General features: G+C 43.0%; 1 protein-coding gene across 2 annotated transcripts in view; it reads left to right on the plus strand.

Moving 5' to 3' along the window:
- Positions 1 to 8,910: 8,910 nt before the first annotated feature.
- The window catches only part of C1H1orf198 (chromosome 1 C1orf198 homolog), a 35,676-nt gene continuing 32,410 nt past the window's right edge, over positions 8,911 to 12,176 (plus strand). For both annotated transcript variants that reach the window (XM_053298203.1, XM_053298214.1), the window contains exon 1: positions 8,911 to 9,466. In XM_053298203.1, coding sequence (XP_053154178.1) covers positions 9,119 to 9,466 — 348 coding nt within the window. In that variant the 5' untranslated portion in view covers positions 8,911 to 9,118. The remainder of the gene's footprint in view (positions 9,467 to 12,176) is intronic.

Below are 12,176 nucleotides of genomic sequence, written 5' to 3' on the forward strand. Positions count from 1 at the left end.
TAGTATAAAGAAAAAAATTGTCATTTTAAAGTAAAATGGCTCAGCCTCCTAGCAAGATTAGAAGTCTACTACTGACTGTTACTAAGTGTTAATCTATATGTCTTCATTATAGTTGATTTTAATTGCTGGTTTATCCAGTGCTTTTTGCTTTTTTTATGTGGTCTGCGAGATTGACGGGCCTATAAAAACAAGTTGCTATTTTTAGTGTAACTTTAAAAAAAAATTGTAATAGGTAGAGTAGCGTTCATAAGAAGCTTCAGTGTTTAAACCAGACAACCTGGACTATTATCCATATCTTCCAGGTGAAGGAAACGGCGAACAGTTTCACAATTAATTTTTACAGACACACATGCACCTGCTCATGTGATCTACTTTGTCATATGCAGCTTTTCCTAAACAATTCTTCCTCATTTGCATCATTTTTCCCTTCCTGTTTTCCCATGCTAGAAATGTATTTTTTATTTGCACTGAGTAAATCCACCTACAGTTGAGGAAATACTTAAGAATGCAAACTATAAAGAACTGAAATATAAGGTGTTAGAACTTGAAGAAAAGGAGAGACTCCAACAGGTCAAGGAACATGAAGAGGGACTTGTGGCAGAACCAGCTAAAATTTAAGGTCATGTGTTGTCTTCCCATCACTATGGAAACGATGAACCTTCAGAAGACCAAGTTAGCACAGCAAATACTTGTTGAAGGGGACACTAGCTCTATTCATACATTATGTTCAATGCACATACAGTCTCTGTACAGTGTGTGCACATACAATCTATATGCATGGACAGTTATTCACACACAATGTATACTTAATACTAAGTGTACACTTAGCACACTTTCTATGTATATACAATGTAATGTCTAATACATATTGGAGTTTTTTGGAAGACAGAAATAGGTACTGCAAACTCTGGAACTCTCTACTGTCCAGTCAGTGCTGGTTCTTCAGAGATTTTTGGCATATCTGGTATTTTGTTTCTACTAGGATTTAACATTGAATTACTACTGGAGATATAGTGGTAGTCAACTGGGGCAAGAGATGCTAATGTATATCTGGAACCACAGAAAGATTTGAGAAGGCCAAATCCACTACTTGCCTATTTTTATCCACTTATGGTCTAAAAACTTGGGAAACTGACTAATGTCCAAGCACCATTGAAATCAATGAAACTTGAGTCTCGGATGAACGTAGTCTGGATGTTACCCACTGGTAGTTTTCTTGTCCTCTTTTTGCTCATTTGATTTTCTTCATACTTTACAGAGAAGGAGACTATACAAATTTTAGCTGTGGTGCAGAAATGCAAAGTCAAGACCAAGGGAAAATCACTTGCCTTGCTAATTATTTGTTTCAACACCCTAACATTTCCAATGGGTGTAAAAACCTGATCATCACTGGTGCTTTTGAAGTTAGGCTCAGCATCCAGACGGGCTGAAGTTGTCCAGGGTTTTGTTAATGAAAATGCTCTGGAGTATTGGCACTCTAGACTAACTTTTGGGCTTGTGTGGGGAATCAGTGAAACTAGAGTGAGCAGTTCATTACAGAATATATTTGTGCAAAGCTCTGGTCCTTGGGAACTAATGACAGAGCTGAGGACAAAATATACTCAGGTTTATTTAGGGTAATAGGAACACAGAAAAATTGATTAAGCAACACAATATTAACTTAAGACTAATAAAACTACTAAGACTACACTGAAGTTCACGAAGAGGCATTTTGGATTTGAGATCCAAATTAAAACAGGCCGTTAGAAATTTGCTTTAGACTTTGAAGAGGGCAAGGAGGAAGGATAGCAAAAGAATTTGGAGCATAGGTCAGTTAATATACCTGTATCCTTCCAATGGTGTGTCAGACACTTGTTGCTCAGCGGGTGCTGAGGGACAGGACAGGCAGGAAAACGGTATGCAAGAATGAAGATGAGCGTGCCACTCATGAATCAAGAAGCCTAAAAATGGTTTGATCTCAGGAAACCAGTCCAGTGCCGCCAAGTGTGCTGTGCCGATAGGACTTGGGGACAGGTTCAGTCTGGAGGCTGGAAGCGGAATGGGCACAAGGGCCAAGGCACAGCCAGATGGTATAGCTGAGGCCGATACACAAGTCCACACTGCGGGTGAATCTGGCAAAGAGATACATGGCTTGATGGGGCTTGTGATACAAATAGGCAGACTCCTGCCCTGGGTCCAAGCACGGACCACACTTCTTTGCTGATGAGAGTGATATCCATGATGGACAAAAGAATGCATGTTGCTTAACGTGTGGATCTTGAAGTGCAATGAGGTAAAAAGGTCTGGGTGACATGTATGTAAAAACACTGACTAGGCAGACTCAAACCTCACCTTGTGTCAGGAAGACCTTTCTGATGGGCAGTTGGAATTTCTGCAGCGTAAGGAGCACTCCTCCTGTGCCTCAAACCAACCATTAATGCTTATGACAGAGAGATAAACCTGTTGCACCTTTTCTATTCTTCCTGTGAAGGTGATTAGCTCGCAAATCCTTTGTGCCAGCAAAGTAGTTTCTGCTGCTCCTTGGAGAAGATAGCTTCTCCTTAACTTGTGTCTACTTAGCATCCTCATCTGTGTTTAACCAGAGAGGAGAGCACGGGAAATAGTTTGCCTTTCAGTCACTAAGTGACTTAGTCCATGTATGCAAATAGTGATCCCGTGAGTTTAGATAGTCCAAAATGGAAACTACAAGCCTGTAATTCCAAATCACATATAGGGTGCTGCTGGGAGCCCCCAAACAGGCTGTTCTCTTAACAGTTTCTCCTCCATGATGCACATTTCCACTCAGTTTATTTGGGGAAGGAAGGCAGAAAACAAAGACCAGTGTTTGAGTGTTCTTTTTCCACTCAAATAGTTAGAAGTGTCCCAGACTATAGGAAACAACTATATTGGGCAGCAGCGATATAGGAAGATGCTGAAAGGCATCATCTCATGGGAGATGGCAATGGTAAACCCCTGCTGTATTCTACCAAAGACAACCACAGCACACTTTACCCTCTTGAACTGGCTCCTAATTTATGCAAAAATGTTTGTGCTACTGTTGAATCATCATACCCATCTTCTAAAATATAATTTGATCTTGCTCCAGCATGTGCTGCATATCCCAGTACTTAAGGGTTCTGTAACTAGAATACTTACTAATGGGCAGTGAGATCCAATCAAACTGGTATAGCAAACCAAACTGGTATGTGTTGATGACTGAGCTGCATAGCCCTAATTACTTGGTGAGGAACATTCTAGCCTCTCCCACATTAGCTTAGATGAGCAACAGATCCCTGAGTAGTAAACTCATTTTTGTCTTATTGACAGAATAGGAAGAGACTATATGAATGATGAGAAAACCCTCAGACAGAGCATTCATTATGGTACTTTAGGGATTTTTCCATGACCATTTCTGCACATCAAAGATATAATTGCTAATTTGATGCATAGACTCCAGCGACTTTCATTTCACTAATATATTTCCCAAGAACTCAGAACACAGCAGGGGTGTAGCAAGGTTGGAGTGGGCCCAGAGACAAAATTCTAAACCCCGCCCCCCCGCCCACTGAAGCTCAGCTCATGAAGTAAATAAATCTTAAATGAGGCTGAATAGTGGTAACAAAAAGCATAGTAAAATTTATAGATAGATAGATAGATAGATAGATAGGCTTTCTATCTATCTATCTATCTATCTATCTGCCACAATAGAACATCATCCTAAATTATTTTTTTAAAGGTTTTGTAAATTGTGGATCATGCAAGTCATTTAATGGTACTAGAGAAAGACATGCTGTTCTGGTAGCTCCAGGTCTTAACACTCACATCAATTTCAGAGGATGAATACAACTGAAGGAAGCCCGGGGGTGTGTGTGCTTGCCTCTGGGGGCCCCCCAAAGCAGTGGGCCCCCAGACAACTATCTCCCCTTGCCCTATTATAGTTACACCCCAGAACACAGTACAGTACTATGGAAAATATATTAGTTTCTTCCTGTACTACAGCCATTGTCATTTCAGTGTGAAACATCTCTGTGTCATCAGCACATAATTAGATTTGGCAAATGGAGATTAGCAGTTGCACAATTTTACGAAGGCTGTGTTTCTTCTCCTCCAGTATAAATATACATCTATCCCAATGTTTTTATAAGGTGTGGGGGTCCAGCAGCCTATATCATCCACTACACATGGACTGGATAATGTGGTGTTGTGTTTGCATTTATTTGACTGAGCACTGCACAAAAGTTGAACTATAATCAGAACACACCTTTATGCACTGTTTGGATGAACCATTAGTGGGAGCCTACATCTCCAGTCTCTGAACTTTTAAATCTTTATACCCAAGTAACAAATTGGATTGTTGTAGGGAAAAATTTTGTAAGTCATCCTCTTGGGTGGCTTTGTGGAATTCATATCAGGGCACATGACCGGGGGTAAAATTATACTTCAGTTCCTACCATCTGTGGCATGTGTGTAGTATTTTGCACCCACTCCTAGCAACTGGTTGCTTTCTGAAATTGCTTGCATTTCTTTTTCCTCCTTCCTATCTGCAGTTTGAAGCAGTACAAGTTCAGTGTAATATTTTGCAGTCATGAGGTGACTTCTGGAGTAATTTCATGAACCACAGGATTGCAGCTAGGGCTCCCAACCAATTAAAGACTGGATTAATTGACTATGGGTTTTAATTAATTCAATTAATTAAATTTGCATAAATTTCTATGGTGCTGCCTTGAGGTATCTTGAGGAAGAGGATAGTTTCTCCAAAATGTTAAATAACTTTAGATTTCAGAGTGTGTGCTGACTTTCAATACAAATCAATACTAAAAGCCATTGATAAGCCACTGAAGACCAGTAAGAACATTTAGTTATTTAGGTCAGAAGTAATCACAAAAATTCAGATTTTACCAAAGCAGCAAAGAAGCGTAGCAATCTGGAACATTTTTTAAAAATTATTATTTACCAAGCATCTGCAAAGATAAAACCACCTTTCTGGTTTTTATCTTACTAGCTAGTCAAAAGACCAATTTTTGTTGAAATGACCAGCGATTTATTTGATGCAGAAACCTCATTGCCTTGTAAAGGCAACTAGACAAACAATTGGGGAGATCTTTTACTACACCCTCCCCACAAATGCAGATTTGAAGCTCATAGATTCCTGACTTGACCATTCAAAACACATGCAGGTATTTTGTGGAACTTTAAACAGTCTGTGCTCTTCTACTGAGAAACTAGTGATATTAAGTAACTCTTGTAGTTGTGCCGTCGAGTTGGTGTCGACTCCTGGTGACCACTGAGCCATATAGTTTTCTTTGGTAGAATACAGGAGGAGTTTACCATTGCCATCTCCCACTGCACACAGTATGAGATGATGCCTTTCAGCATTTTCCTATATTGCTGCTGCCTGATATAGGTGTTTCCCATAGTCTGGAAAATATACCAGTGGGGATTTGAAACAGCAGCCTCTTGCACCTTAGGCAAGTGACTTCCCCGCTGCTCCATTAGGTGGTGTAAGTAACTCTTGTAGATGGGCTAAAATTTGAAGATATAGAGTCCCAAGACCTTTGAGCACTGATAAATCTAACTGCACAGAATGACATTACTTTGTCAAAGTTTGCTTTCGTACCAAAGTAGCAGGCAGTAGAAAACACATGAATTTTAAAACTTTGTAACATTCTGGAACCAAATTGCAATCCTAGCTAAAGCAAAGCAATCTGAGTAACCCACCTCCAGTTCTAGCCACAGACAGTTACATAAGAACAGCCCTGCTGGATCAGGCCCAAGACCCATTTAGTCCAGCATCCTGTTTCACACAGTGGCCCACCAGATGCCTCTGAGAAACCCACAGGCAAGAGGTGAGGGCATGCCCTCTCTCCTGCTGTTACTCCCCTGCAACTGTTATTCAGAGGCATCCTGCCTCTGAGGCTGGAGGTGGCCTGTAGCCCTCAGACTAGTAGCTGTTGATAGACCCTCTTCCAGTTCTATAATATTCAAAATACAAATCATTGCAGAATGGAAGTGAACTGTACCTCTTTGAAAGAAGGAAACCAGTCCTGGACAAACCAAACTATAGGGGGATCGGTCCCAATGTGTTCTGGATTTGAGAGCAGCTCAATACTGTACTGTTATTACAGGAGGTGTGCATTTGCAGGTTTGCAGGGAGGCCTCTTAAGTGTAGGTTTGGGGCTGAGTTCTGATTATCATTGTATTTATCTGCTCATTGTAATGATCTTGAGGTAGTCAGGGTGTAACTATAATAGGGCAAGGGGAGACAGTTGTCTGGGGGCCCACTGCTTTGGGGGGCCCCCAGAGGCTAGTCACATGACTGACTCCCCCAGCCACACACCTGCCCGGGCTCCCTTCAGTTATATTCATCCTCTGAAATTGATGTGAGTGTTAAGACCTGGAGCTACCAGAACAGCCTGTCTTTCTCTAGTACCATTAAATGACTTGCATCGTCCACAATTTACAAAACCTTTTTAAAAATAATTTAAGATGATGTCCTATTGTGGCACATAGGAAATATATCTATCTATCTATTATATATAGGATATATATATATAGGATACATAGGAGATATATATATATATACACACACACACACACACACAATGCTTTAACTATGCTTTTTGTTACCACTATTCAGCCTCATTTAAGATTTCTTTACTTCATGAGCTGAGCTTCGGAGAGGAGGGCCCCATTTTAAAACCTTGTCTCTGGGCCCACTCCAACCTTGCTACGCCCCTCAGGCAATGTAAAGCTTTCATCCTATATATTTACTATGTAATGGAAAGAGAATTTCATTGCCACCAGCTTGGAACAGTGACTGACATCCAGGCTAGAGTAGTGTTGCTAGTGCAATGATCGAGGTTGTGGAGCTGTGTGAAGTTGTGGGGCTCTGTGATGTTGCGCAACTTCTAGTGGAAGACCGCCTCCAGGGTACGTACAAGATTGTGCAGAGTATTGTGCAAGGAGTGCAACCAGTTGTGCAACATTTCACTGTCTGCTAGTGCAAGAACTAGTCTGAAACAGCCTTCCTTTGTGTAATACCATTTCACCATATTATTGCACTAGTGCGACAGCATTATTGTTGGCACTCGTGTAATGCTATCGCACTAATGCAACAATGTTGCTTGAAGACTCACCTGACAAGCTTTTAATTAGAATTAATTTTAATAATTTGTTTTAATAATTGTTTTATGTTGTTCTTATTTCTGTTTTTATGCAACTGTTTTGTGTTCTAATCTGTGATTTTTAAATATTGTTTTAAATTTTGTACACCGCCTAGAGATGTACATATCAGGCGGTATAAAAATATGATAAATAAATAAATAGATATAGCACAATGATGTTCTGCAAAGAAAAGAAATGGGATTGTGTGCCTTGATGGGAACAAATACATTCTCATAAGACTTGGCACATGAATGGGTGGTTAATAGATAAGCTATCCCAATACTTCTTGACTTCCCTTCTGGGGATGAGTGGATGTCTTCTGTCAACTGACTTGACAGGGGCACAAAAGGGGCAAAGTGTATTTCTGAGCGAGTGAGCTGTGTCTCACACGTTAGACAGAACTTACAGTATATGCCTTTCAAGAGGGAATTTGGACAGAAGGAGTTTCTCTCCAACCCAGTAGCATTCTAGTAGGATATGCTGCACCAGCTAAAATTCCTTCTTCTGCCTGATTGCTAAAGCTACAATACCCCTGTTCTTGAATGCATCTGCTGCTCACCTTATTCCTGGGTGGTAGCCAATCTTCAAGGATTTGTAGAGGGCTTCTTAAAGTGGTTGGCAGCTCACTGTGTCATTTTGACTTGCCGAGTATTCTGTTGCATTTATTTTAAAGAACGGCAAGGCTTTTACACAGCTCATGCCAATAAACCATTTTTTTAAAAAAACTTGGAAGGAGAAGAAAGGGGGAAATGTAAAAGAATATTAGCAGCAATGGAAGGATGCAACTCTTCATTTTAGATGTATAGAATTGTGATTTTGTTATTATCGTGGTTGTTTTATGCAGTTAGCTGCCCTGCGCTTTGGAAGGGCAAGATTATAAATTAGTTGGGGAAATAAGGTGATTATGGAAATAAGAATGTCGAAGCATAACAAGTAGAGCGTAAGTGGAAGCAGGTTACCAGATTGCCTGAGAGACGTCCCGCACACCAAACGTGCTTTCAGCCAGCTTGCAGCCCTCTCTCTGACTCCGTTTCTTCCTACTGTTTCTTCCCCACTAGCACCTTCACGCAACCTGCTGCACCCTCTGCTCAGGGGCGTGTCGCCTTGCTGATGTTCTCATGGGCATCTTATTCAAACACTGAGAGATTCTCAATCACCTCCTACCCATTTGCTCCCTTTCTGGGCTATTAACCAGCAATCTGTGTTACAAAGGAATGGTAGTAGCGGTAACAATACAATACTTTTGAAATGTATCAGGAAAATAGACACATTCTGTATATGCAGCAGAAAAACTTAAGTGACAATCTGACGTTATTTTGGTGATGTCACTGCGAGTCATTTAATTGATTCACATGTTCAATATTTATTTGAATATAGATTTGTAAAATCAGACTTGTTTGTAAAGCATCAAACTGTCAATATGATAAAATTACGATGGGCTAAAGTCTTTAAAGGAGAGTCGGTTGAGAGAGCTGGAACCACTCTAAAGGAATCGTAAAGGTTTAGGAGAGGGTGGGTTGTTGTTGCAATTAATTAATTAATAGTCGCTAGGAGGGGGGGGGGGGACGTGTGGAATGGCATGTTTAGTCCGATTATATCATGAATATAACTTCCACACCGGATAACAAGACTACATTAGTACACGTTAATGGCAAAGCGTTGGTCTTTGGGATCCGTTCCTAGATTTTCCCGGGGGGCACCCACCACATGACAGGCATACAAACAGCAGCATTGATTCCGTACAATGGGGCTCGATTCTCTGAAGGGGAGGAGTGTGAATCGGGAAGAGAGAAGAGGAGGAGGCGGGTCCAGGAGCAGGCGGGGAGGAGCGGAAAGGCTTAAGGCTGGGCGAGCTGAGCTTGGCTCTGTGTGTAGAGCAAAAGAGCCGAGAGCGGAGGGCGCGGCAGAACTGCTTTGCGCCCCTGTGCGTTGAGTCGCGGAGCCTGAGTGAGCGGCAGGGCCCGGCCGGCCGGCCATGGCTTCCATGGCTGCAGCGATCGCAGCCTCCCGCACCGCCGTCATGAACGGCAACCGGCCGCTGGACGAGCGGGAGCGTAAGCGCTTCAGCTACTTCTCGTCGCTGAACCCCATGGCTCGCAAGATCATGGCGGAGAAGGAGCGCATCCGCCAGCGTTACGGGCCCGATTGGGAGAGGCTGCCGCCCCGCCAGCAGGATGAGATCATTGACAAGACCCTGGTGGAGCCCCACGTTCAGGCCCGGTACGCGGCACATCGAGGGGCCTCCAGAGACACCCCGCCCCCGGCCTGCTACCCGCAACTGAGCCTCAACACTGGCCAGAAGGTGGTGCACTTCGGCGACGAGGTAAGTCCTCCCAGGACAAAACAACTCTGCACGTGCTCCGAGACTTTATCGTTGGTTCCGGTTCGATCTGAGACGTTGAGCTCTGCTTTAAAATCGAGCCTGAACGAAGCCACGTTTGCATTGGGTCGGACGAAGGCTGGCGGTCGAGGGCAGTGAGATTTGGGAGAAAGAAAAATGAAGTTAGGGGGGTGCGTAGGTGGCGGGATACAGAAAGGCCTTGGTTCACTTTCAGGTAGGATTTAGAAGGATTTATTTCTGGAAATGATTTTCAGAGCCATTGCTTTGTCCTGGAACACTTGTAGTGAGTGAGTACCTTTTAGGCATGTGAGGAGAAGGGCATGTATCCTTCTCCTCACTAAGTACAACCTGTTCCCAGTCCCACAAATCCTTTGAGATAATGAAACACTTTCCAAGTAGAGGGCGTGCATCATGTCTTGAGTCCTAGCATATCCCCTCGTGGAAATCCAAACATTCAGCCACTTGAGCGGCAAGGAGCTGGCTTCTACTTGAGCATCATCCTGGTAGTTTCTTGAATCTATGGAGTAGTTCACGTTTTTTTGTTCCGTTCATGTTTTTTTTGTTTCTACAGGTGCTAAATTACTCTGGGTTTCCAATAGCTTATAAACACTGCAACTGAAGAGTGTTAGCTATATAACTACTACCCACTGACTGTTCCTTTCTTTGTTGCTGATGCATTTTACTTGTGGTCCTGGAATCTTTTTCACATGCACCACCACAGCAATAGCTGTCACTGCTAATAAGCATTGTCAACACTTGTGAAATATACTATTACTTGACTGTAAAAAAAGCAGTGTATGAGGTCAAAATGAGAGCAGTGGGAGCAGCTGTGTGAAGCTGGGCGTCATTGCTTCACTACTCTTCCTTGCTACAAAAATTATATATTTAGGGTTGCTACCTCTCCATGAGAGGGTAAAGGCTAATTAGGATTTATTAAGTATAGCCAAAGAGATTTCCCAAAATTAGCTATGTTAGTCTGTGGCAGTGGGAACAACATTTTTAAAAATGCCTTGGTTTCTGAGGGGCTGTTAGATGGTTGATTATGCCATAAGCTTTCATAGGCTGTAGTCCCTATGTTAGTTACATGAAGTAGACTGGTACTAGGTATATTTACATCACTCTTAAAATTGCCCATTGCCTATCTAAAAGGAGGGCAAACTAACTTGTATTGGGATAATCAAAGATGGTAGCTGAAGTTACAAAATAAAAAGTTATGGCTGTGTGAGCACAACTCACACAGTGGATGAGGGCCTGGTTCATACAGTTGGCTGCAACCTCCATAAAGTCATCTTGGGATATGCATGCTCCCAGGAACATGCGGAAACTTTCTCTCTCTCAGCCCTATCTTGGAGAAGCCAGGGAAGGAACTTGGAACCTAGATGCTCTTCCCAGAGCGGCTCCATCCCCTAAGGGGAATATCTGATGGTGCTCACATTTATTTTATTTATTATTAAAACTTTTATACCGCCCTTCCAAAAGGCTCAGGGCGGTTTACATTAAAACATGTACCACATGTGGTCTCCTATCCAAATGCAACCAGGGCAGACCCTGCTTAGCTAAGGGATCAAGTCATGTTTGCTACCACAAGACCAGCTCTCCTCTCCCATAGAGCTGAAGTGACCCTAGAGGTCTTCTAGTTTAAGCCTTTGTTCTGTGGGAAACTGCTACAGCATCTGTGACAGATGGCTATCAAACCTTGGTTTGAAAACTTCTAGCTAAGGAGAGTCCAGGCAGACTGTTCCACTGCTGAATAGCTCTTACAGTTAGGAAATTCCTCCTGATGTCTACCCTAGATTTGCTTGTAATTTTAACTTCTTGGTTCTGCTACTGTCCTCAGGAGCAGCAGAGAAGAACTCCTCCTCCTCCTATGTGACATCAGCTTTTGTAGGCGGAGAACCTATGCTGCAATATTAGCTGTCAAATTGCCACAGAAATCTCCATTCCACCCCCCCCGCATTAAGTTAAAATCAGTGGTGTAGTGAGGACACACCGGTGGCCCCTGTTCAGCCTGCTGCCAGCACCCCGTGACCCTTGTGTCTGATGTCAGACACAGGGGCCATGGCCATGTTAACAAACAGGGCTGTGCGCCCCATTTGGAAGTGAAATTTGGCCAGCACCATGTTTGCAGCGTGGCCGGGATGACTTCTTCCTGCTTGCAAAGTGGCCCTGTGCGGCTCAATTTTTGAGAGGTTTCAGCCTGGCCAGGAATGCCTCTCCCTGCCTTTGCAAGCAGAGAGAAGCCATCTTGCCTATACTGCAAATGCGGCACTGGCCGGATTTCACTTCCAAATGGGGGGCACGGCCCCGTTTGCTAACATGGCCACGCCCCCGGTGTCTGATGTCAGATGCAGTGGGTGTGGTAGGGGGCACCAGGTGTGGCCCCTGGTGCATGGCAGCCCAGGTTCTTTGAATGCCTTCGCGCAATGGTGGCTCTGCCCCTGGTTAAGATGGAGGAAATCTATTCTGGCACACTAAGTTTGACTATTTCCAGTTTAAACTTGAGATCACTTTTAGTTAGGTATTGCTTCAATTAGGAACTGATACACATTGCAGACCTTTTGTAGATTACAATTTGAAAACTTCTGCCTCTGTAGAGTGTTCTTTCTATGCCAAAGTGCACAGGTAGAGAAGAGAGATAGGGACAGTGGCCCATCATAACTGTAACTGTGTATCTGTTGAAATGGGCTCTCAT

Source organism: Hemicordylus capensis, chromosome 1 (genome assembly GCF_027244095.1).
Source record: "Hemicordylus capensis ecotype Gifberg chromosome 1, rHemCap1.1.pri, whole genome shotgun sequence".
Classification (NCBI taxonomy): domain Eukaryota; kingdom Metazoa; phylum Chordata; class Lepidosauria; order Squamata; family Cordylidae; genus Hemicordylus; species Hemicordylus capensis.